The sequence below is a fragment of the Zootermopsis nevadensis genome, unplaced genomic scaffold, assembly GCF_977971745.1.
Source record: "Zootermopsis nevadensis isolate Lab colony 2312 unplaced genomic scaffold, Znev_1.0 Znev_ptg000057l, whole genome shotgun sequence".
In the NCBI taxonomy this organism is placed as follows: Eukaryota; Metazoa; Arthropoda; class Insecta; order Blattodea; family Termopsidae; genus Zootermopsis; species Zootermopsis nevadensis.
The window spans coordinates 735,574-762,087 of NW_028259188.1; the positions used below are offsets into that span (position 1 = coordinate 735,574).

At 44.5% G+C, this 26,514-nt stretch overlaps 1 protein-coding gene across 8 annotated transcripts in view; it reads right to left on the reverse strand.

The window, feature by feature from the left end:
* LOC110838460 (Ten-Eleven Translocation (TET) family protein) overlaps positions 1-26,514 on the reverse strand; it is a 123,823-nt gene that overhangs the window by 15,540 nt on the left and 81,769 nt on the right. For all 8 annotated transcript variants that reach the window (XM_087361385.1, XM_087361384.1, XM_087361388.1 and 5 more), the window contains 7 exons: positions 24,710-24,850; positions 7,882-8,041; positions 6,690-6,812; positions 6,142-6,399; positions 4,562-4,767; positions 2,790-3,058; positions 444-2,088 (listed from right to left, as the gene is read on the reverse strand). In XM_087361385.1, the coding sequence (XP_087217511.1) occupies positions 444-2,088; positions 2,790-3,058; positions 4,562-4,767; positions 6,142-6,399; positions 6,690-6,812; positions 7,882-8,041; positions 24,710-24,850 (2,802 nt within the window). The remainder of the gene's footprint in view (positions 1-443; positions 2,089-2,789; positions 3,059-4,561; positions 4,768-6,141; positions 6,400-6,689; positions 6,813-7,881; positions 8,042-24,709; positions 24,851-26,514) is intronic.

Sequence of the window (26,514 nt, forward strand, 5' to 3'; positions counted from 1 at the left end):
TTTAAATTCAATATAGATTATTACCGAGAGACACAAGCGTCGGTAAATAATAACATAACGTGATATGTAAGATCTGAAACTTGTATGGTGCACGAACGTTATAAAATCCTTCACGGCAATCGGCCACGTCAATGTCGAGTTAAAAACCAGTGTTTCGGACGCTAGCTCTGTCCTTGTTGTCAGGAATGACCAAAATTTCACTAATTTGGTAATTTTTCAGTCAATTTTGGTACTTCCTCGCGCTGACACTGACAACAAGGACAGAGCTAGCGTCCGAAACGCTGGTTTTTTAACTCGACACTGACACAGTTGATCACTTGAGAGGATTTTATAACATGACATGATATGATTTCAATATTTTTATCACTTTAAATTCTGGTTCATAGAGCCTGTAGCATGCAAAACACTGAGAGGCATAACCAAATTGCGAGCACAGTTTATACCTGCTCATCAGCTGTCTGGAAGCCCTGGCAGCAGCCATCACGCAGATGTTCGGGCGTAGGCGTTTCGATGCCACCTTGCCGACAACACCAAGAACCTTTTGTCTTCTCCAGTGGTAATGGACCACCGTCACCAGCAAACAGATACGACAGTTGTTCTGTCTTGACTTTAGTAGATTCTGTTACTTTGTCTGGTGGCGTAGCTGTTCTTACATCATTTTGACTGTTACAGTTACTATTCTGCTCAAAATTCTGACAGGAATACGCATCATTTCCTGCAGAAGGCCTGACGTCACTCCTCGCACCGATGTTATCGAACACCTGACAGTGAAAACCGCCCGCAGTCATCGAGCCGTTCGGAACTGGCTTCCGGTGTTCGCTCTTGAAGCCGTTGTTACTGCCATCGAAACCTTGCTGACCAAAGTAGTTATTATTTCCCATACTGCTAGGTGTTACCTTCCTTCCTTCATTCTTCATCTGCGGGGTACTCAATTCATACTCTTGTTGATAATGGTAAACTCCTGTGGTGGCAGTCACTTGTACCCTTTGATCGTCCACGCCCGCGCCCGGTCTCGCTGGGGCATAAGAATTATTCTGGATTTCATTCCTACACCCCGGTCCTATACCCATTCTCTTTTGAAACGATTTGTCGTCTACTTCAGTAGAACATTCCCTCCTACACTTGAATGTGTTAGTGCCACTGGCTGTGCACTTAAACATCTGGTCTTTGTAATTATTAATGTTATTATTATTATTATTATTACTACTACTGCTATTATCTGAAGACACAGACACCTGTTCCTGAGGTACCATCGGGGAATGCCAATTGACATTGGTACCACTTTGTCTATTGCTGGATTTCTGTTGGAAGTTTGCAGGTGAGGTATTATTAGGTACAAAATGTTTCACAGAAGCACTGGAAGTGCCTAGGTCTAATGACTTCTCGATGACTCCTCCCCGATCCTCGCTTGCTGCGTACTTGATGAAGTTTTCCATGGCTGATATGCTGTTACCGTCCATCATGTCATTATTTGACGAGCTGCTCCAGTCCCACGGGAAGCCACCACCCTCAGACGTCATTATTGACGGATGATTCCGAGGATGGTGGCCTTGGGCTAAAAAATTAACCTCCGAGGATGATTGGTTGTCTAGCCGCTGCTTCCGTTCCATGCCGACAGGGGCCCTGCCTCCTGCCACACTACTGTGATGAGTATCTGACACCATCATGCGTCCCACGTTCTGGTTCTCCGACATCATTCTCTCCGACATCTGTGACACCATGCCAGATGACGACGAGGACATGTATTGTGCCGATTGCTGCTGATCCGGACTCAAGATCTGATGAGCGGCGCCGCCGTCCGACGTTGCCGCTCGGTCTACGGGAATGTGCTGGTTGTACTGTTGCATTTGATGATTCATCTGTTTGTTCAGAATCATCGTCTTTAAGCGACTGTTGAGGTTTATACGTTCATAAGCTTCACTCTGCATGCCATTCTGCACACTAGCCCTGTTATCCTCTCGGTACATACTGGTGGCTGCAGTGTTCTTGTTCTCCTCCGTCCACACCATTCTACCATCGCTGCTACTTGCCGGTACGCTCCAGGGCGCCGGCATTGTATCCCCCATAAGGCTGTCCTGGCCTGGATACCTGGACATAACAAGCTCATGAGTGAAGACACAGAATCATCTGTGATAATCGCAAATGAGATGTGTAGCAACAACTGAATAACAAACCACAATTATTTCGGCGACGTACTCAAATTATCTTCCACCCAGAGGAAATGTAAAATAGAATTTCAACTGAGAGATCTGGTGGCGTCAATGAGGATTAGACAAAATTTCAACACGCAGGCTACACCTGCAAAAAGGAGTTTCCTATCTTCCACCCACTATCAAAAGTTTAAATCACGACATAAAAATGTTTAAGCCAGCGTTAAAAGAGTATCTCCAATCTCACTCCTTCTACTCAGTAGAAGCATTTATAAATGCATGTAAGTAATAATGGTGATGGTTTCTCATCATAATTATTTTGCTGCAATACTTTAGTTCCAAAAACCTGTCAATAGCTGTTATAACTATGTATTTATGTTTGTACTAGAAACAAGTTTAATATTTGTGCTTTGACCTGTCCTTGGCTTACGCTTATGAAAGGATCTATGGAATGCAAATAAATTCTATTCTATTGATTACTGCATCAGAGGAGAGAAACGTATAAATAGACCGGGAAAAGTCGTTCAATACGACTGCTTCATCAGTTTCATCCTGATTTTCTATGACTGGTGCATGAACCATGACTCAAGCGCAATGTGACGTTTCCCTGCAAATGGAAAATGCCGCGTTTCAACCCACCTACTAGAGTTGTGTAAACTCTGTTGCTGAAGTTGTTGGTGTTGTATTTGGGGGTGGGGTAGGTACCCAGGCAAGGCGTTTGGGTGACCGGTCGAGTTGGGGTTGGCGGTACTGGTAGGCGTCTGGTTACTGTAGCCCGAGGCCGACGTCTTCGTCCCATTATTCATCACGACGCTAGGAATTGTCGAACCGTCGCTGTTTGTTTCCATATGAACGGAACTGCTGCGGCTTGTCGGCGTTGTTGACGGAGGCGGGGCCATTGTTACATCCTAAACACATCAGCAACAGTTATCATCGTGTTACGGTGCTTACTCAGCGGTAGCACAGTTGGTAACACTGTCAGGGAAAGGATGACAGACGCTCAGGAACGACTTCTCATCTCAAATAAAAGGCTCTTTGGTCGGTGAACCGGAAGCTGCATTCCTCAGTTGCCATCACTACATTATACTTAGCAAAAATTAATTTTAATACTGTCCGTCCACTAAAGCATTAGTCTCCTAATATGCATGAATATATTCCTTCCCTATCCATACCAGGAGCCATGACATGAGTTAGCAAGTGACAGGCCATGGACTAGACCAGTGGTCCTGAACGCGGCGCCCGTCAAGGCTTTTTTTGGGTGCCCGCGTTGTTACGGAAAGAGGTTGTACTGAATAATGAAGGCCGTTCAACCACAAACATTATAAAATCGAAGCGCAGATCTCGACTTACTGACGCCCATCTTGACGATTGTTTGCGAGCGGCAACATCATCCTACACTCCCAAATTTGAAAAACTGGTCGATGAAATGCAGTGCCAAACATCAGACTAACTTCCCACTCGAGTAATAATAATTGCACTTATAAAAGTACGTATTTCTGATTTCATGGTTTCTTGTTTCATTAAACGTTGTGTTATCTTGTGTATTATTTGGTGTCCATATCTTATTTGTCCAGAGAAAAGAAAATTTGGCTTTGTTAATTGGTTGGCGCCCGCCACGATCTCATAAACTCTCAAATGTGCCCGTAGGCACAAAAAGGTCGGGGACCACTGGACTACATGGCTGAGGTTTGATTGTGAGTTTTCCCGTCCACCGATTCCACTCGCCTGATTTACTGGGCTCCATCCATAAGTGTAACGGATGACTGGTGGAAGGTACCCAAGAAAGGCGCTAAATGGTCAGCCAGGTGGAACGCGGATGAGGGGACGACCACGTACGAGATGGCTAGATGATGCGGAGGCAGATCGAACCATCGGAGTAAGAAGATGGCGAAGGAAGGCAGAGTCAAGGGATGACTGTGATAAGGGAGGCAAAGGTCCTCGGAGGACCGCAGAGCCACGGAGGAAGGAAGGGAATGCTACGCTGACCAAAACTGAATACTAAGATCTCAATACCAAAGTTTATTAAAATCCATTTGATGTGAACAGACGGTCTCGTGCGGTTAAATGAACACATAATCTGTGAGTGTCTTGCGTGGTCTGTGCAGGATCACAGTGCAACCAGCTTTAAACAAAGCCTCGAAATTCAAATTTCTGAGTGGCATTCAACGCAGCCAACTCCCAAATCAAGGACCAAACTCGTCAGCCAATGAGCTCAGTTAAATCAGTAACACTCACGCAACATTTACAGGTAAATTTAATTGTTTCAATGCAATAAGAATCTTTAGGTATGAAATATTTATATTTTCCGAAACAGCAAAAATCCAAAATGGTAGACACATTCAACCGGCAGTGACACACATTCTTTTACCATTTTTAAATCAAATTCTGTGCTGGAAGTACGTGAGCCTCACCTGTGACGAACCGTAGCTGTTTGCACCGTTGACGTACTCTCTCTGGTCGGCATACTGTCCGCCCGGAGACGCGTCCATGTACTGCCCGTTCATACCGCTTGTCCTGTGGACTGTCCCGCCGCTCACGCCGTTCACAGCAGACGATGACGTGCCATTATGACTGTTCGGCAGTCCGTTGACACTGTTGTTGTTTAAATTCACATTTCCTGCGAGAACGATGAACGCAATTTACTTTAACACAAGAAAAATACTTCATCATGACTTTTCACATAAAAAAGCAATTCTGAACATATGAAGAAGACCTATTACTAACTGCACTGCGGCTCATCTGTGGTCCAGCAAGCCGAGCGTCACGCTATAAACTGTTTTCCCGGAGTTAACGTCCAGCCAGCAGCCCTGTAGTACGGAGGCTTAAATTCCATATTCCCATATGATACGGGTTTAAGAAGTCAATCAAAAAATATTCTGTCGTTATAATACGAAGACGCATAAATTCACAAAATCTGAAGTTTCATGATTTGTAATTCCCACAAAATATTATTTAGGGTCATCAGATCGAGGACCACGAGATGGGTAGTACAAATAGCACACATTAGGAAGATAAAAAATGTCACACAGAGTTTTACTTGCAAAACTTGAAAAGAAGAGACCACTATAGAGGTTTAGGAATATTTGTTAAGATAATATTAAAAAAAATGTTAAACTCATATGGTGTGAGAATGGGCACTGGATTCACCTGGCTCAGAATACGGATAAGTGGCGCGCTCTTGTGGACAAAGTAACAAATCTTCTAATTCCATAAAAGACTGGAAAAATCTTGACCAGCAAAGCAACCACACGCTTCTCAAGAAGAGATGTTCCATGATGTTCATATTAATTAATTAATTAATTACCCGTGTGTGATTACAAGCGATAGAGGCGAGTGTTTGTTAAGTCATAAAAATTGTCGAATTCTAAACAAAGCTGTAACAATATATGTAGGCAAGAAATACTTGCAAAATTCTTGATTACATGTTACGGACACTTACAAAATTTATATAGTCTCAATAATGTTTTAAAATATGATCCTTAATTACATTTTCATGTATAATTCTTTATTGCAGATGTGAAACTATAAATATTAAATTTAAAACTGTAGCCCTATAAGAACAAATCAATAAGAAACCAAAATATGTCCACCATTTTGAACTCTTAATGAAGTGTTTTAGAACGTGAACAAGATAATCATATTTCTTAATTTGAAACATGTAATAATAATCTACGTATTGTCCACTCTTAAATTACTGCAGTCAGACTTTGCCGTCCACTGAACGCGTTAAACCAAAAATTTCATTTGCATATGCAAAGACATCAGTCCACTTTCAAAAGTGGAACGTGTCACTGATTTACGGCCAACTATCCGCATGGCGAGAAAAATGCACGACGAACTAACAAACCGACTACTTGGAACAGAGTCCTTCTTAGGAACGCGATGGCATGCGTCGCCAACCAAGAGATTCCCTGCCTTTCCCTAAAATCCATTTTAATATTATTAACGAGATGCCACACAGATAATCTTCTGGCACCAAACGCAAACATACCAGCGTGGCTGCCCTGATGTCCATTGGCAGAACCGATAGGTGACGGCTGAGGCGTGTGCACCTGTGAGTAACTTCCACTTCCGCCCCTAGGCGTCAGTGGCTGCTGCGCTGGAGATGATGGCGGCCGGTTGCCCGGCAACCCGCCTTGGGCCGAATACTGTTGCTGTTGTTGCTGCTGCTGCTGCTGCTGTGGTTGCTGCTGGAATGAAGCGGTTGTCTGCGGTTCTGCATTAAGGAACCCAGTCTGCTGCTGGTAGCCTGCCAATCAGAATAAACAGTTTTGATGCCCCATGACAATTATCTTCACATACAGGAGTGTCCAGTTTGTGACTCCAAGATTTTATGAGGTTAAAATTTATCAACCAACACAGATAAACAAAGAAACTAAGTTTATCTCAAAGAGATTTTTTTTTTTGAAAATTCAATATGGGTTCCATTAATGACAGAGCAGACGTCCAGCTGGTACTTTAGCTCATTCCACGTACAATTTTTCTCCTGCACGACGAGACAAACTTGTTTTTCTCTCAGCGCAGAATTATTATCCTCACCTGTCGCAGCAGGCGACTGATGGTATGCGGTTGAGCTGGCGTACTGCGGGTGATGGTGATATCGCAGGTCTTCCAGCTGCGGAGGCAGCTGCTGTATGAACTGGCCCTGCGGTGTCCAAGTGCCTGCCGCAACGAACATTCATTTGCATTTGTCACATTTTGTAAAGACAGCGAGGGCCATTTCTGCCCGACTGGCCCACTTGCAAAAGCGATGACAGGAAAATATTATGGGGTCTTACGGGCATTCGGTGTCAGGACACGGATCGGATTCACGTGGCTCGGAACGGTGGGGTTCTGTGGACATTATAATAAACCTTCAGGTACAACAGAAGGTGGGGAATTTCTATGACCAACTGTCCATAGAATTGCACGTGCAGGAAGTTACTTTACTAACGCAGATATATTTCTGACTTGTCCTATGTCTGCAGGTAATTTTGTAGGTGAAAACACAAGTTCACGTGCACTGTACAGATTCAGTTTTAATTTGTTAACCCTTTCAGTGATAAACCAAATAAACATTTTCATTCAACCGATACTCGTCACCTTCGTTGCCTAACTGCGAGGACAAAAATGTATTTCTTCAGAGGCTGGAAAGTTCAGTCATTTAAGTGCACACGCAACGGTTCCTCAATTAGGAATTTGTTGGGGGGGAGTTGTCAGTCAAGCTGGGGCAAGTTTGTTATGAACTAAACTAAGACAGCAAAATGTGGTTTTTCACAGAGTTGAAGTATTGTCAACTTAAACAATGTTTTGAACCAAATTTTACGTTCACGCTAGTAAACTTGCACCTCTCACCTCCGTCTGAAGCCAAGGTTACGAGAATGCAAGGAGCCATACCTCCACTCATCTGTAAGTCTCCGCGGTGAATCGCTTACTTGATCTCAGGGGCAGTTTACGTCCACGTTTTGCCAGAGTTCCGTTCAATACCCATTTTACCAAAATTGTTTGATCCCACTACATTTTCATGTTCTGAATTTCATTTCAAACAAACTATTTTGTAAGTAATAAATATACCTGAAGCACGGCCATAATGCTCTTCAATCATGCCCATCACTGTAAATTTCACGTGGGGCAACGACTGGCACCTGTTTCTGCTTTCCATTTCATATTTCATGGGCCCGAGTGACCTTTTAGTAAGCGGTGGACCACTCGCTGCATCCCTGATCATGCAAGCAGCTCGTTACATACATACCGACACTGTTTGGATCTGCGCCGGACGCCGGGTGCCACACTGAGTTCGGGAAACGGTCTCTGAGTGGCGGGGCGAAACCACCTGCTGACTCAACCATACCTCCAGGTTGTGGGGGCAGAGGCCCTGTGTTGGCTGCATAAAAAGGCATCACCGTAGGAGCCTGAAACACACGATAATTATTTAATGATTGATAAGTACAGTGGATGGTTTGTAAATCTGTGTTTCTCTAGGGGGCTCCTTCCCATTATTTTCCTATCTCAATTCTGCTACATTTTAGAGATTTCAGAATGTAAACTCAGAGAAATGAGCACAAAATACATTTGAAAACAGTTAATAGGCGGTGCCTATTGGCATATTACTATAGAATTTGTTATCAGATATTCCACAAACAAATTTGAGTTGCACCTCGCAGAGAAGTTAGCTCACAAAACTCATGACAATTTTTATGATTCCACGCACACTCATCCAACAGAAATGTGAGCTTCTGAGCTCAGAACAAAGCCATCACCTGCTAATGCAAAGAAACATTTGTCGTGGCAATAATAATACCACATATGGAATGAACCACATCCCTTTGGGGAGATGATTTACAGAAGACGTCGAGTGGCTTCGTTCTTGATGGAGTACACTGACGTCTGTATTGAAGCTCACAAAAATAATGATAGCAAGTCAATGAATAATTGATTCTTGGGCTGCTTCAAGGTCAGATGAAGGTGATAACTTAACATTTTAAATACGAATGGATCTTTGGCCATGTCTTGGCTGCGTTTTCAAGCGATTTTCGTGATCGCTCAGTCAGTGCAGTGCCTGACGATGGACAAGCGGAGGCAGAGGATTTATCCTCTGGCCTCTGCGTCCACCCAGCCTCCTGTCCAATGGGTACCGGGGTCCTTTCCCGGGAGTAAAGCCGGCCGGGGCGTAACTCTGACCACTCACCCCCCATCTAAAGCCGAGGTTAAGAATGAGTAGGAGCTATACCATCGCTCCCCCTAAACGCCTACATGGCGTACAGTGGGACAGCTTTACGTTACGTCTTGTGAGATTCCAGGTTCTCAGGGCGACGAACATCAAGATGGTTCATTCTTTGAAATATGGAGACGTGTAGTGTGGTAGAAACTGACCGATGTTTCGGAGGTGTTTACTGCCTCCATCATCAGGGTGGTGAACACACATCTCAGAAGACTGTCATCCTCATACTCGCCACCGCCAGAACATGAAATCTGACTGAAGGAAATCTCTTTAAAACAGCGCGACCCTGGCATTTGTCAGGCGTGGACAATTTTTTTTTCCCTTCAGAACACGGCACGTACTGTCAAGGTTCGAGAATGCGTTGCTACGAAACAGTTACGATGACTCAGCCGCTTGAAGCATGTACCACCTAATTTAATGTTCAGTAATTCTACGTTTTGTCCTTACGGCGTGTCTATTTTCATACGATTCTGAGCGTAAACAGCGATTATTTCCTTAAACAGCGTTAACCACTTGAGCTTTGTAATGGTGAGGCGTTGTGTTTTCTTCGCGGTACGGACTGAATTCTTAAATGCAATTTAGACGGAGCTTCGGCTTCGAAGGGTTAATTAATTATCAGAATAAAAATCTATTATTTCCTTAAACAGCGTTAACCACTTGATCTTTGTAATGGTGAGGCGTTGTGTTTTCTTCGCGGTACGGACTGAATTCTTAAATGCTATTTAGACGAGCTTCGGCTTCGAAGGGTTAATTAATTATCAGAATAAAAATCTATTATTTCCTTAAACAGCGTTAACCAGTTGATCTTTGTAACGGTGAGGCGTTGTGTTTTCTTCGCGGTACGAACTGGATTCTTAAATGCTATTTAGACGTGCTTCGGCTTCGAAGGGTTAATTAATTAGCAGAATAAAAATCTATTATTTCCTTAAACAGCGTTAACCAGTTGATCTTTGTAATGGTGGAGTGGGGTGTTTTCTTCGCGGTACGGACTGGATTCTTAAATCGACATAGGTTTTCCTCTGTCTTCAAGCAAATGCTGAGATGGTTTCCAAGGTCCAAGTTGCCACTGCAAGCTTCTCATGCAGCCCTCCCGACTTAAATTAATCAAAATTTACCACCCCTTAACGCCGTCAAAATGTACCCCCCTCCCCCCAGTAGGAACTTCTAAATTATGTCCTAAACTTCCAAATTAATAGCCTCAGCTTTCGCTAATACAAAATTTCAAAATTCCCTCTTTTATGCCAATCATCACACTAACGCCTTCACTCTTACTTTATCCTTAACAGAAGGACGAGCGGGCATTGCCTGGGGACCTTCTAGCTATAAGATGCTCTTTCTCCCCCCCAGATATCGAAGTCTCTCTCACTTCTCTCTCTCTCTCTCCGGCTCAGTGTGAAGAAAAAGAGAGAGAAGGCGACACGCCAAGAATGGAAAGTGTAAACGTCACCAGAGCAAACTGTACCCAAATTTCTGTGCTCCCCCCCCCCTCGGTTGATAATCTAGGGCGCAGTCCCTACGGCTTATACTACCCGCGCTGATCACCACTGCTCACCCTTGACCCGCCTTGACACTCGTAACCCATGACAATGGGAAGTCGCACGAGAAAGACTGGGGAAGGGATGAGGAAGGAGGATGCCACACAAAGCGCCGACCCGGACTTCAGATTCTCTGTACTTCGTTAAACAACTAGTGGCCAGGAGGCTGAGTCTTGATCTTGAGATAGAACTCAGACCGGTTTCTTGCTCGATGGACCAAAACGTCGTCTCTTCTTTTAATTGCAAAATCGATGAAGTTCCAGTGCCTTCACGAAGCCCGAAGACCACGGATTCACGACAACATCAATTGACGCCCGTCATTCATTTTAAATTGCGCCACTGGCGAGCTTTTGTCAACACGGCAATGAAAATCTCTTCGCTACCTGAGCGACTATCAGCTTCTCAAGGACCCTGGCTCATGCCTTAAACTATATAAACTGCATTCCTGAGAAGCTGACAGTTACTCACCTCGTCAAGAGATTCCGCGTCTTTCGCGTAACCAGAAAGTTCATCACCGCGTTCACAACAGCATCCTACTGGACCCGATTCGGAGCTAGACCGATCCAGACCACACCCACTCACAAGATTCCTGTTAAGATCCTATTTAATATTATACCTTCATCTTATTTTCGCTCAGGTTTTCCGGCCAAAATTCTATATGTATTTTTCATATCCCCTTGCATGCTACACGTCCACCACACCCTGTCTTCAATCCGGACGACGAGAAGACCGATGGTCACTTTTCTGGATTCGAACTACTGACAAGTCAACTCGGCATTTATTTATAGAATTCGAAATAGCTCGAGATTTAATTAGCACAGACGAAACCGCATTTAAATTGAATTTGGAATGCAGAGAAAAAAAAGTTACCCTAATTAAAATGCGTCAGACTGCACATCACATCGTCCAGAGGAAAATAACTGACGTGTAACATATCAATATTGGTCGAAACAAAATGGCTGCAGACTCTCCCATACGCCATCTTCGCGTGAAAAAAGTGAGCAACGCCAAGCGAAAATCGACTCAAAGGCACGTGAAATCTAATTTAACGATTTGCTAGACGTAACACTCGTCTCTCGTCCAAACTCAGCAGCCTAATCGCCCCAAGACCTAAATTAATTGTGTATTTATCCCATTAATTATTTGTCGAAACGAGAAACGTCCCAAAAACGACTAAGAAATGTACATTTATCATACTATCCTATTGTATTACCCGTCAAAGTTGACGGGAACGAACCTTTGAAAAGCGACACAATTTATTTTATAATTATATTTCCTAACTGCTTCTGAATCACGACATTTATAACATTTAAACTCAAAGTAAATTAAATACGAAAACATCTTCGTTGTGTCTGAAGCCAGTTTCCTTCCAAACGCAGACACCGCCAGACTCCACCGTAGCCCCCGTCAGCATATCTTGCTACCACAGTCTCCACCGTCAGAACTTGATTTTTAAAACGTCGCGCGAGTTCCTCCTGCATCTACGAAAATGAGTGACAGTTCGTACTGAGTTTCGTTAAAAAACGGTCACGTGGTGATGCATGTTCAGACACGCCACGGGAAGTGTAAAATGGCGGCTCTGTGAGCGGTAGTAACTACAAAATGGCCGCAAACCTGCCAAGATTCTAACAATGACATTCCTTTTGTTATAATTAAAAATTAATTTTAAAACTTGCGTTTATTTCGATTTTCCTTGAGAACACGTCATTCTGTCTGTTCTGACTATCATCAGTGGGTTAAGTTATATTTAAAAAAAATACATTATTCTGAGTACACAATGAGACTGTCTCCGTTGTCATGGAGACGTGTAACTACGCAATGTGAATATTACGCCGTGAAAAGCAAATCTTCCCTTCAGAGCGGTTCAATAGAGCGTTTCAGGCGTAGGCAGCTAAATATTAAGAACATCTTAAAACGTTTCATCGCTTCTGGACTTAATTACAAGATACGGTCAAAGTATAAACAAATTCTCTTTACAATTTAAATAAAAAAATTTCAAGTAACACAAATTCTAATGTCCTGCATATCGAATTCATGTCAGGTCAAAGTAATGCGATATTTCCACCTGCAAATATTCGCTGATTTAAACACGAAATCTACTTTCAGGTGCCTCGCCCCGCGTTGTAGTCGGCAACGTCTCCCTCCTCATCCACGAGGCAGACCCTGCATCGACTTAAAGCAACTTAAAACAGGCATCGACCTCTCGAAGTCCATTATTCATAATCACGCTGCTAGCACGGCGTACCAGTCTAGGGGTTGGCACTCCTGCTTCATATTCGAGAGGCCCCGCTTCAAATCTCGGCCTGGAGACCGGTAAAGACGTCGATGCTGGCCTAATAAATTGTATGTGGGTATAATTAAATATTTAATAAACCCTGGGTAAGGTACAAAAGAATTCGGATTATGGAGATGACACGCAGAGACTCATCCGCGCGTGCGCAGAAACAGCGTCTTGGTCGCTGAAAACACGAACCTCTCCGAAATCACATTTAGTACGAAGTACATCAGGACTCAGCCTTGTCGTAATATTAAATATCGGGGCCATCCTCAAAACGAGAACGGTTCCTTGTGGAGCATCTCTCAACATGGCGCGTTCCAGAACCTCGCAGATCTGCCCAGGGGCTCTGACAAACCTCATAAAATCCTTACCCACCCCACAGGCATCGAAAACCCCAGCTTCCAAATTACAGCACCGCAGCGCCACCTTTTCATTTCGCCAACCATCTGGCAACGTCGCATAATAATGCGACAATAGTACCAACCCCTCAAGACAAGCAGAAATTTAGATGCACGGGAGGAATTAATGTCAGGGGGAGGAGGAATCAGTGTCATTCGGATGACACGAGATACCAACGCGATTTGATTTCAAACCATTAAATTTGTTGGCGCGCGGGGGGGGGGGGGGATAACAGGTGTTTTAAACACGTGTGGTGTCTGAAGATGGCTGACTTCTGGGTTGTTACGCCGTGTAGTCTGGCACGAGTTTACTGACGATTCAGGTGTCCTTGCTGCCTCCATCATCAGGGCGATTCCGGACTACACGACACAACAACCCAGAGGACAGCCATCTTCAGACTCACTGAGGTGTAAACATCAGATCCTACATGCAGTGGTCACTTGAACGGGTTCTTGAATCTATACAGCCCGCATTACATTCCACGTCATAACAAGTGCACACACACACACAAACACAACAATCAGAAAAAAACTTCGAAAACAACAAAAATAGTAAAAAATCGTAATCTAAATTTTTGAGAAAAATAACTGATGTTGGCGTCCCTGAAGCTATTAAAGTAAAGATGGAGGGGGGCAGGCAGCTACAATCGATCTTTTCTATGACGTCACAGACGGGCTAACGGCGGCAGCAGGAGCGAGGGGGTAAAAAAATGCGGCGGGAGAGATGCGCAATAGAGGTTGCGCGCAAGAATTTAATCACACGCCTCCCCTTTCCCCGCCGACGACCAACAAAAATGTAAAAAAAAAACATGGACGTAGGGAAAACTGCATGAAACATTTGAATTTACAATTAAAACTTTCGATATAATAGCATCTCCAGAATGAGAGTACTAAATCAACCCGAATAAAATTAAGGGTTCCTAACCCCGTGTCATGCATGGGCCAACGAACCCCGAGTACAGCGTGGAACTAGCTCCACAGAACAACTGACGGTCGCTGAGCTCTTCTAAAACCCGAAGGTTCAATACCGTGTTTATTTTTCTGTTACGACGGGGTGGCGCAAACTGGTCATTTGCCCAGCCTCCAGACAACACGTGAGTGAATATGGAGCAGCAGTGGAATGACAAGGCAATTAAAATGGCCATTCGGAAGATCACGACGAAATTTTTAAAAATAATGTTACAACGGATCTCTGCGAAACGAGTTCTTCATTATGTCAACTGGATAACCCTTTAGGGCCCAGCGGTAAACGCATTACATTTGTGTGTTTCGTACACTCTCACTGTAAACAGCGATCATTTCCTTAAACAGAGTTAACGAATTGATCTTTGTAATGGTGGGGCGTTGTGTTTTCTTCGCGGTACGGACTGGATTCTTAAATGCTATTTAGACGAGCTTCGGCTTCGAAGGGTTAATTAATTATCAGAATAAAAATCTATTATTTCCTTAAACAGCGTTAACCAATTGATCTTCGTAATGGTGAGGCGTTGTGTTTTCTTCGCGGTACGGACTGGATTCTTAAATGCTATTTAGACGAGCTTCGGCTTCGAAGGGTTAATTAATTATCAGATTAAACAGCGATTATTTCCTTAAACAGCGTTAACCACTTGATCTTCGTAATGGTGAGGCGTTGTGTTTTCTTCGCGGTACGGACTGGATTCTTAAATGCTATTTAGACGAGCTTCGGCTTCGAAGGGTTAATTAATTATCAGAATAAAAATCTATTATTTCCTTAAACAGCGTTAACCAGTTGATCTTTGTAATGGTGAGGCGTTGTGTTTTCTTCGCGGTACGGACTGAATTCTTAAATGCTATTTAGACGAGCTTCGGCTTCGAAGGGTTAATTAATTATCAGAATAAACAGCGATTATTTCCTTAAACAGCGTTAACCACTTGATCTTCGTAATGGTGAGGCGTTGTGTTTTCTTCGCGGTACGGACTGGATTCTTAAATGCTATTTAGACGAGCTTCGGCTTCGAAGGGTTAATTAATTATCAGAATAAAAATCTATTATTTCCTTAAACAGCGTTAACCAGTTGATCTTCGTAATGGTGAGGCGTTGTGTTTTCTTCGCGGTACGGACTGAATGTTTATATGAACTGTGCGCGTCCCAACTCTTTCCTAAAAACGACAGTAACAATTTCCTTTGCAGCGTCCGCCGGTCATTCGCCCTGGTTGGAGGACGCACCCCTGGCGTAAACGGCGATGTCCTTTGGGTTTCTGTCTTTCGTAATATTGATCTCCACAGCGCTAATTTCCGCAGGCAGGAAGTTGCGCACGTAAGTCCAGGGCGGAGCAGCTGTGCCCGAAAACAATTGCAGTTTTTGATGCAATTACAATGGAGATGCTTGCAGGGGCGTCTATGACCCCGTTGAACCCAAAATCCGAGATCTTTGATCGGTGTTTTGATGAAGCAGGCTCAGACAGCGACGTGCCTCATCGAAGTGCTCTAGAAATAGTAATTTTGGTCGGAAAACCTCAAGGAAAGACGCCAAATGACGATAACAAATAGAAGATGGAAGTCTAGTGACCATGGCAATGAAACCTCGGGCTGCACAAAAGCGACTGGAAATCTCTTCACCACCTGAGCGACTATTGCATTTTTGGCAGACGACTGTATTGCACGTACGAGCGTTCCTGGATCAATTCTTCGAGGTCGGCACGCCGTTTGCTGGGCAGCCACCGAATTTCCTAACTTTTCCCAAGAGCGCGCGTCGTAAAGCAGTTACAATTCACGATCATGACATCTGAGGATCCCAAGACTTGGGTCTTCAGCCCTGAAGATGGAGGTAATATATTCCTCCGAAACTTCGGTATCTATCTGCAAGTCCACGCGGTGTTACAACCCACAAGACACCATCGAAACAATCGTCCTTCCCTATCTTATTTGACGTTTCACGACGCCTTATCAACTGCGGGGGTTACGCAGCGTCCAAACATATGAAAACACATCAGAGTCTTAGCACTGCCAGACATTCGCTGGCACCGAACCTGAGTCTTGATTAGCATAATTAACAAACTAACTAACTAACTCCATGGTGCAGAGTTTAGCATAATTAAGCGAATTTAAACAGAGACAGAACTTTTCAGTAATCCTATTTGAGCCGAACTGCGTCTCTAAGGAAGATGGCGGCTTTTTAAAGACACTTCACAGTCATTCCTTTTTGGAGGTCCTGAGGAAAGTATCGACCGGGCAGATAAGCAAATGGATCTGATTTTCTGTTCAGCGTAAATGCTGTTCAAGGTCATTTAACCACGACGTATCAACGACTGCGGTCACGTAACTTCGAAAGGGTCATTACGTACGTGAACCAGGCCAGAATGATTGAGGGGGGGGGAAAACATCTGAGCCACTAGCAGCGGGGCACGAAACACAAGCGTACAGTGGAGTAGAGATTGATTGATGATCAATGGTTTGTACCTGCGGGACCGCATACCCGGTGCGGAGGGATAATCGTGCGAAATAAGGGGTGAAATTCGAAGGGGAAATTTTACTTGGTGGGGGGTGCGAAACCAGCTGATTGGCGTTACAACACGGGGAGATAAAGCCAAACAGAAAACATCAGCCCGCGCCCATACGAAAGAATCAGACGTAATGGAGGCGAGGTAGGGGCGGGAGAACGCTGGCGTCGGAGGGGGGGGGAGGGGGTCAGAACGCCGTTCGAACCATCTGCAACATCAACCGTTGGTTGATGATAATTTGGCGTTGAGATGAGATAATTTTTGAGTTACAAACGTTGCCAAACTTACCTTAACAAAAGCAAAATTGTTCAGGCCTGTTACCTCGAGATATAACGAGTGTCGTTTACACCTCAACAGTTCGCACGGCCGACATGATGGCATTATAGACGGTACTGAATCACAGACAAACGTTACGGCGATGTACGTAACAAATTTCGTAAAAATCGATCAATTGCCTCGTGGCCTATTTGAGAGGTGAGTACATTTCCGATTGTCCACTATAATTACCCCCCCCCACCTCAGAACCCTGTTTGTTACGAAGGACTCACTAACAAACAGCCAACCCACTGGCGTGATAGCTCCCACGCTTTGAGAACGATAAGTCAGAAGCTGATAGTCACTTACCTAGTCAATAAATCCCCCCCCCCCGGTCTATTATGTAATTCACCGCATCTTATCCCGCGTTAGATGACGAATTTCTTAAAAGCCATTTTAATAATATCCTCCCATCTATGCCTGGGTTCTTCAGTAAGATTTCCGAGTACAATTCAGCACGCATTGTGCGTTCTTAGTTCTTAGTAACGTTAACGAAATCTTGGGGATAAAATAGACGGAGAGCCGAAGTACATCTGGTCCGGAGGACACGGAACCCGGAGTAAACAAAGTACGTGAAGTGCCAGGATTCCTGGTCCGGAGTGAACGCGCTCCGGCGCGGAGTGAAACGAGAGTTGGGGCCACAGCTCATATTGATTTTCCAGCGTGGAATTTTCCAGTCTGAGATACGTACAATCGTCTCCGCAGTCCCACTTACGTGTGCCCGTGAAAAGTCAACGGCCGTCCTTTTCCACGGGTGCGAAACTTGGTCTCTCTCCCGTCATGGGAAGACAAACATTATATGATTGGATTCAGCTGGCTCAGGATAGGGTCCCGTGGCGGATTCCTGGGATGACGATATCGAAGCTTCGAGTACTGCAGAGTTAAATTCCCCACTGGTTAGTGGTTATTGAACAATGCTGTATCAGCTATCCAAGGTTACAGCAACTTCAACTGTTAAAATCAGCATTAAACCGGAAAAGCGTATGTGGACACTGAGGCAAAGTTCCACGTATTCTCGACATTTGTCGCGACGCATCGACTAATCGATATTCACAGTCGATAAATTCAGGTCGCTCTGAAGACGGTCGTCAAATATTTGAACACGGAAATGGAAAAAGGCAATGTCTGTCTGTCCGTCCGTCCCTGAACCTTCAACCTGCAAGACTACGCCACAGTATTTTCGATTCAAGTGACGGAAAAAGATCAAATTCGAGCAATATCATCCACTTTTGTAGACCAAAATTATTTTTTAAGCCAACACATCGTTAAATACTTGCTACTTCCTGACTCAACATGACCTTAATGCCCGCATCACTAACGCCCTGATGATGGAGGCGTTAAGGACCTCCGAAACGTCGGTAAAATTCTAACAGACTACACGGCGATACAACTCAGAAGACAGCCATCTTCGTATTCGCCGCGAAACTATAAAAAATCGTTAGGAGACAATAACGGAAGATGTTTTCTTTATAAGAAAACCGTCTTAAATAGGCCACGGCTTCTGAAATGCTGGAAATTCTGCTTGATGAGGATAATTGCGTCCGTGTTCCAATTGAAACGGTGTCGCACTTTTCGAAGGGATTTTACTCAGTTCAATGCGCTCGGAGTCTGACCCACATTCTGATGGAACGCGCTCACCCGGGAGCAAAGCCAGACTCTGCGTGTACGCGTGCACGACGGGGCGGTTAAAGGGTTAATCTGGCGCGAAGCTTCACAGGTTAACACAGCGTTAACGTGTGAGAGCAAAAGCATTTATCGCTCGCCGCTGCGGGCCATCTCCGCAAACGACGAACGGAAACATCGCCCTTAAGTTTTTTAATGGACACCCTGTACGCACCTCAGACACCAGATCGAACACGTGACATATTCGTCTGTTTTCGTGATTTACAATCGATAAATTTTGATCGGAAATCCTTTAGTTCGAAGACACTTTTGTGGCCGCGGGTCGCATCTGGCCCTAGTAATCCTTTTCTACAAAGTTTACGTAACAACGAATTACGTATTTCTCACTCTTCCCAATGATGAAACCAAAGAGTGAAAGCTGACACGTATGGAGAGAGGAGAAATCATACAGAGTGTGCTTCGAGAAACAGTGAGACCATTCGCGTGACGTAGATGTAGAATGAAGGATAATATTAAAACGGTGTGAGGGATTAAATTCAGGTCCACTGGCGACCATTGTGGTTGCTGACATTTACAGACGAACATACGAGGTGCGATCGAAAGGTTTCCAGACTGGTATTAAATTCATCCATCACCCTCGAAGTAGTTCCCCTGGGAGTGAACACAACGATCCCAGCGCCGCTGCCAAGCCTGGAAGCATCCCTGGAAATCTTTCTTTGTCAGCCTGTCAAGCACCATCTGCGATTCTGCCTGAATCTCTTCTATCGTCTCAAATCTCCTTCCCTTTAGCTGAATTTTCATCTTTGGGAAGAGGAAGAGGAAGAAGTCACACGGAGCTTAGAAAGGAAGTTGGGGTCGGTTCTTGCAAGATCTTTGAGCTCCTGACAAACGAGAAGTCAAGTCGATTCTGCTTCTGGTCCTCAGACAGGAGCCTTAGCGTCGCATGTGGAGTTCTTCCTTTAGAATCAGCTGACAGGTCCCATAGCCTATCCCAACAATGTCGCACAAGTCGTTGATGGTACGACGTCGATCTTCGTAACATTTTCGGGCGTTGTGCTCGAAGATGGTCGTCCAGAACGCTCGTCATCATCGACAGAGGTTCGGCCATTTTTAAAACGTGAATGCCACACAAAAGTTTGCGGACTCCCCAAATGCTTGCTTTAGCATTTCATAGGTTTCCGTAGCCGTTTTGGCGAGTCTTTGGCAAAATTTGATGCACACGCCATTCCGAAATCGCAGGAGGGTCGGTGTAATGCACTACCAAAACGCCCGTAACTAAGAAACAAATTCTAATTCGATGATGCCGGCTGGCACACTGATTCACTATGAATGTAGGCCGCACCCCCTAGCGGCAGAAGCTCGTACTACATCCGGTTCGCCCGCTATTGACACAGTCTTGAAACTTTCCGATCGCACCTCGTATATATATATATATATATATATATATATATATATATATTCCGTGTGACGTCACGTATATTGGGGGATAATTATTCTGTAGCAGTGGAAGTAAGTTGAGGCAGTTCGATTTATTTCTGAAGATACTTAACTAAAGACTATTAAAGAAGCAGATAAAGTGGCTTAGCAGGGCAGAATCAATGACACTCATAATGCTTCTTCGGGGCTACGCCCCACCCCCCTTCAAGAACCAGTCTCGGAACCTAAAGTGGAGTTGTTTGCTTTAAAGCAACTTTGCCGTTTATAAACAGGCAGACAGGTTGAAGGTTGCTTGAACCGAACTTACAGAAGTGGATCTTTGACGCAGAGGCCTTCTTCAGAAGCTGATAGTCGCTTAGACGTCAGGAAATTCCTCGCCTCATATGGAATCGCGAGGTTCAATACTCTGTCCACAAATGACAGATGAATCCAAAAGCAAACGATAGAACTTCCATTTTAATATTATCCTCCTGTTGGTTAAAATGAGTATTAATGCTCTCTACATGTCCCACCCAACGCAAGAGCTGATGCAACAAGAAATATATTCACCACTGTGATAACCTAAAATCTTACTAGGGAACGCCTGAAGATATCAGTCGCTGGGGCGGAGTCCCCCTGTCTTCAACGACGCTGTAAACAGAAACGAACAGATTTCAGGAAGTTTAGTGACGAAGGAAGAATTGTTTTTAATCGCATCAACTGATTCGGTTACCTGCGTCCTTAATGTTTCTGAAGTTAAGACACAAGACAGAAAAGTCTCTGAACCACTCCACTGTATGGAGGTGAGCGGACAGGTTCACGCTGCGGCCGCATTGCCACCTGGACAGAGAGTCGTACGCATCCCAAAATCGATCCTGACAGCCGGAAATGAACACATTTTTTCCATATCGATAATCGATCATCAGTCCTTTAGTCCGTGTCCCGAGGCAAGATATGGAGATACTGAGGAAAATTAAGAAGGAAGCGACTAGAACTTGTAACCTAACCTAACCTAACCTAAAATAACCTAACCCAACTTAACCTAATGTAACCTAACCTATTCTAACCTAACCTCACCTAACCTAACGTAACCTAACTTAACCTAACCTAATCTAAAATAATCTAACCTAACCCAACTTAACCTAATGTAACCTAACCTAATCTAACCTAACCTAACCAAACCTAATCTAAAATAACCTAACCTAACCCAACCTAACATAATCTAACCTAACCCAACTTAACCTAATGTAACCTAGCCTAATCTAACCTAACCTAACCAAACCTAATCTAAAATAACCTAACCTAACCCAACCTAACATAATCTAACCTAACCCAACTTAACCTAATGTAACCTAACCTAACCTAATCTAAAATAATCTAACCTAACCTAACCAAACCTAACCTAATCTAAAATAACCTAACCTAACCCAACCTAACCTAATCTAAAATAATCTAACCCAACCCAACCTAACCTAATCTAAAATAACCTAACCTAATCTAACCCAACCCAACCTAATCTAAAATAACCTAACCTAACCCAACCTAACATAATCTAACCTAACCCAACTTAACCTAATGTAACCTAACCTAATCTAACCTAACACAACCTAACCTAACCTAATCTAAAATAACCTAACCCAACCTAACCTAATCTAAAATAATCTAACCCAACCCAACCTAATCTAATCTAAAATAACCTAACCTAATCTAACCCAACCCAACCTAATCTAACCCAACCTAACATAATCTAACCTAACCCAACTTAACCTAATGTAACCTAACCTAATCTAACCTAACACAACCTAACCTAACCTAATCTAAAATAACCTAACCTAACCCAACCTAACCTAATCTAAAATAATCTAACCCAACCCAACCTAATCTAAAATAACCTAACCTAATCTAACCTAACCCAACTTAACCTAATGTAACCTAACCTAACCGAACCTAACTTAACCTAATGTAACCTAACCTAATCTAACCTAACCTAACCTCACCCCCGCCGGCCCACGGTCAAGAAACCGTCTTACGGCGCTCTTGTTCATCATGAAACAAGAGTCAACGAGTCTATTTGTTCTACCTGGAAACCAGAAATAGCGAACTGAAGACGAATTGTGGCTCCACTGTCATTAAAGGCTGTTTTTGTGTCAAAGAACGCAAAAGACGAGTGTCGGTACACACGCACCCACCACGGAGCACGGATGTTTGGCGGCGACAATTGGAACTAGCGACTTCCCCGTACTATTTAATTGGCCAGACACAGACATCAGCGCCATTACACACAACCACTGACCTTTGACGGGATATAAAACCTGGTTAAGGGGTGGGGGTGGGGGACCTGCCTCTTTTGAAACAGCGCCACGACGCTCAGTGGGTATTATCGGACGCACGTCGGATCAATAAAGGTCCTGTGGCGGGATTTTGCGATAGAGTTCGAAAAATTCGGGCGAGATTACAATGTACGTGCATGGGGATTGAATTCAACTGGCTCAGGTCAAGATGTGCACTGGCGGGCCTTCGGGTTCTACAAAGGAAAGATTCCCTGACCGCCTGAGCTACTATCACTTTCTCAATAGCGGTTATGACCCTCGGAGTTAGTTATATTCAGTCACGTGTCACACAAGGTCAGATCCCAGGCTCCTCTGACCTCTAAATGTAACATTGGCACGGACAGAGCAGAGCGGTTTCTGTGGAAGCCAGAGGAAAGTCGATCGAAACATCGCGTTACCCGCGTCTCTTCACGCAGCAAACCCCCCACCCCGAGGGGGATACTTGGCCGATTTCTGACGATTTGTCCACCCTGAAGTCACGTGCCACCTCAGAGACCAATCGTGAAAACGTCTACACCCAATTCTTGTTTCAGTCAAATTTCAATAAAATTCAAATTTTTTCATCAAAATTGCAAAGTCTCCGAGAGGAATTCATACCCACTGTTTATTCATAAATGTTCGTACATACGTCTGTTTGAATGGAACCCGAAAAGGTTCGTTACCGTTCTGACAAAATCCCGCCACTTGTTCTTGTCCTGAGCCACATGAATCCAGTCGATACCCTGTTTCTAAAAAAAAAAAATCACTTTAATATTATCCCGCTATCTACGACAACTGAACTGTAATTTAACAAGTCCCTGAGAAAAATAGGGCAGGCGAAGTGCTTCGCGCGATTACGTAACGTGGCCAGACGATGGAGTGCATCGACCTCTGGCGGAGATCCGCGCAAACACGTGTAAAGCCACAATCAGGCAAAGATGGCTACTGAGCGAGCATCGGGAGACAAAGGACTCCGAAGTCGAAACAAACAAAGGACCACGCAAATGTTCCTGTGTCAGAGGTCCTGACTGAGGACCTTTCGAGATGTTATTCGGTACCACCAAGGATTTACGGGACATCAGACGAGGCCACGCACAATCCATTCTTCATTCGCTGAACACTCGACGCTTGTACGAAATGGATCGTAAACAGATGAGAGCTACGATCTCGGCGGAGAAAATAGTCTCATGACGAGGAACGGCGAAGCCTCGCAACTTATCAGAAGAACTTAATTTCACCTGAACGACGTAAATAGACGAGCGATAACCCCGTTCCACGCCCCCCATTTCTGGCAAGATAAGGAACCCCCAAGCGGCAAAGTTGCCTTATCGCTGGGGGCTCAAACTTCAGTTTCTGAAGCACAAAATAACACAAAACCTCACATCAACTCCACAGGAACAAAAACCCTTCTTGAAAACCTGACAGTCGCTAAACCAGCCAAGAAATTCCCCACCTTTTATGGAACCCAAAGATTGTTCATTACCGTATTAACAACATCCTGCCACCGTCCCTGTGCCAGTCAAATCCAATCCGCGCCGACACACCATGTTTCCCTAGTGTTCTGTGTGACGACAGGTCCATATGAACAGGATCCTTCCATCCTTTTCTCGGACTGGGACCTGTTCATATACGTTCTTGGCAGATGATCCAGAAGTGGTTTGCCATTGCCTTCTTCTGTGTGTGAATGGAGTAATTGTTGGGATGCCACGGAGGAAAACTCCGTGTTGCCTAGACCACGGCCTTGCCCCATTTTAATATTATCTCCTCACCAACACATTATTCTCTCAAGTGATTCATTCCATCTTCCTCAATTTCATCATCTTAGTGATATAATATTTCAGGTTGTAAGGAGATACCAACGTTTCGGAGAAACATACTGCCTCTGTCTTCAGGGTACGTACCTCAGAAATGTCGGTTTCTACCTGCAAGTCTGTCCACACGGCGTACCAACGTAGAAGATCGACAAAGCAGTATTGCCACCGTGATAAAAATAAAAGTACCCGTATCATTGTGGACCTGCTTTTGGCTTCTCCGAGCCGGCCACAGGTTGCCGACTGCCGACTGTTTAAAAGTCGGTGTTGACACTTTCACTTCAGACGTGGCTCACGGCGAGCGGTTGGTTCGTGAGCAGGAAACATCCGACACCAAGTTAACACCGGAGTGTGAAAGTAGACTACACGGTGTACCAAAACCGTGTCCCCTTCCTTCGTAAAAAAAATTCTGAAGGACACAAAAGACTTATTTTCGTAAACGAAAGGATAATATTAAAATAGACATTCTAACAAACACGACGAAAGCCTGTGAGCTGGATTTAACTGGCGGGTAAAGAACCTTCCAAGATCATGGTGGACAGATGAGTGACTATCAGATTCAAAAGTAGCCAAAGTCTGTGTCTGTGAAATTAACTAATTTCTTACAGAAAATCCAAGTGACCACGTCACGTGATACAGCATCGTCTTCGCTTTCATTACAGAAATCACGAGAGCCAGTTAAATCCAATCCGCAGAGCCAGTTGGTACTCACCGCTGATCCTGGAGCGCTGGACATCATTGTGTTGTCATTGGCGACCGGGACAGCTGACTGGGACTGGGAAGGAGCCTGAGGTTGTTGTTGTTGTTGCTGCTGTTGTTGTTGAGTAGCCCGGGAGACCTTGTTCCGATATCCCTGCAAGAATAAGGTCCTTATGTGCTTGTGGGACAATTACAAATCAGGTAAGACGTAAGTGTCGATTCAGTAACATCCAAAAGACAGGGCACGAGTGTCGAGGTAGGCTCGCGATCGGATGTCAGTAACTCGCTGGTTGGTACGCCTACCGAAATGACGCCTCGTCACAAGCCGGAGGACCCCCAAAACGTTGACGAAATTGTAATCTCTCCCGGTCAGCGCCACACACACAGACACGGCGGTCGGTCTAATTTTACCCAGCGCTGGTTCGACGTCGTTAAAAAAAAAAAACATTGTGACCCGCGAGCTTCACAATAGCTGTGGCCTTGTACTCAGGGAAATAAACTGACCAATGGGAGCATCGCGCGGGAAACAACGTCCACGCTTGTACGTTGACCTCAATAGACTTTGATAAGCGCGCGGCTGTGTGTTACTAGGAGCTCGCTCGCTCGCACGCCATGTTTGCATTTTCACCATGCAGTTGCCCAACGGACACTACAGGATGTCCCACAAGTTCCTACCCATAGCAAAACGATGAAAGGAAATATCAGAGGGGAAAGTTGTTAGAAATCACGCGTTGCCAGTCCCAAGAGTTATTTTTTTTTTAATTGCTGGGGGGCTAAGCCACATTCTTTGCATCATTAGCTGCAAAAACAGCTAGGCGATGTTGCCACGTTGGCATAACAGCGTGGCAACGTCGCGGGTATCACTTTACCGCCGATGATGTTTCAGCCTGTGACGCCATAAAGGATCGTCCCAAGTTAACAAAAGTTACATTTTACACTGGAAATACATGTTTTTTTAAAACAATTTCTCTCAGTATATTTTACCGAATATTACAGTTTTCCTATTACCCTAGTTTCGTGCGACACTCTGTATACCAGCTGCCCATTTTATCTGGAGTCGATAATTTAATAACCAGAGAGCACCTAGGAGCATTATAATTAAACGAAAAATTTTAAAATTTCACGAAGAAATTGTCCAGCCATTTAAATTCTGATTAAACCGGCGACCAAAATGCTTTCCTTCGCCGCGGTTGACGGCTCATTACGTGACCACGACGAACATTCACAAATGTGCAAGATCGGGGAATCCATCTGTGGGAATCCCCAATCTCCGGTCATCCAGAAAAAGCGAAAACGCGAAAGAATTGTGCATTTCCTAACTTGTTGTCTTTTTCAGCGTGGTTTCCATTTGGAGGTACCGGGTTGAAAGCTGGGTTCGCCTTGTCAGACGCTACATGACGTTAGCAGTTGATACACTGCCATAAAGAACGCACTCCGATTGTCCGATCAGTGTCCGGATGACAGACTTCGCGTGTTCAAGGCTGCACGACCTCGCAGTCTGGCACTTCAAGGTGTACGGACCACGGCCTCTGAACACGAAACCTCGAGACCCTAAAAAACTGACTGTCGTTCCGTCAGCCATGAAACAATTCTCACGACGACGAGTATGTATCGCCGTGTAGTCTGATAAGACATCGACCGACGCCTCGGAGGAGCTTACAGGTTCTTCATTCAATGCCCACCGCCTGACACTTCGATGAGCCAGGATTTCAACGCAGTCCCCACGAGACGTCGCCCGAGGCCCAACACCCGAACCAGCGGGACCGCTGTTATTGTCCGCCCTCATAATTTTTCATATTTCTACGGAACATTCCTCTG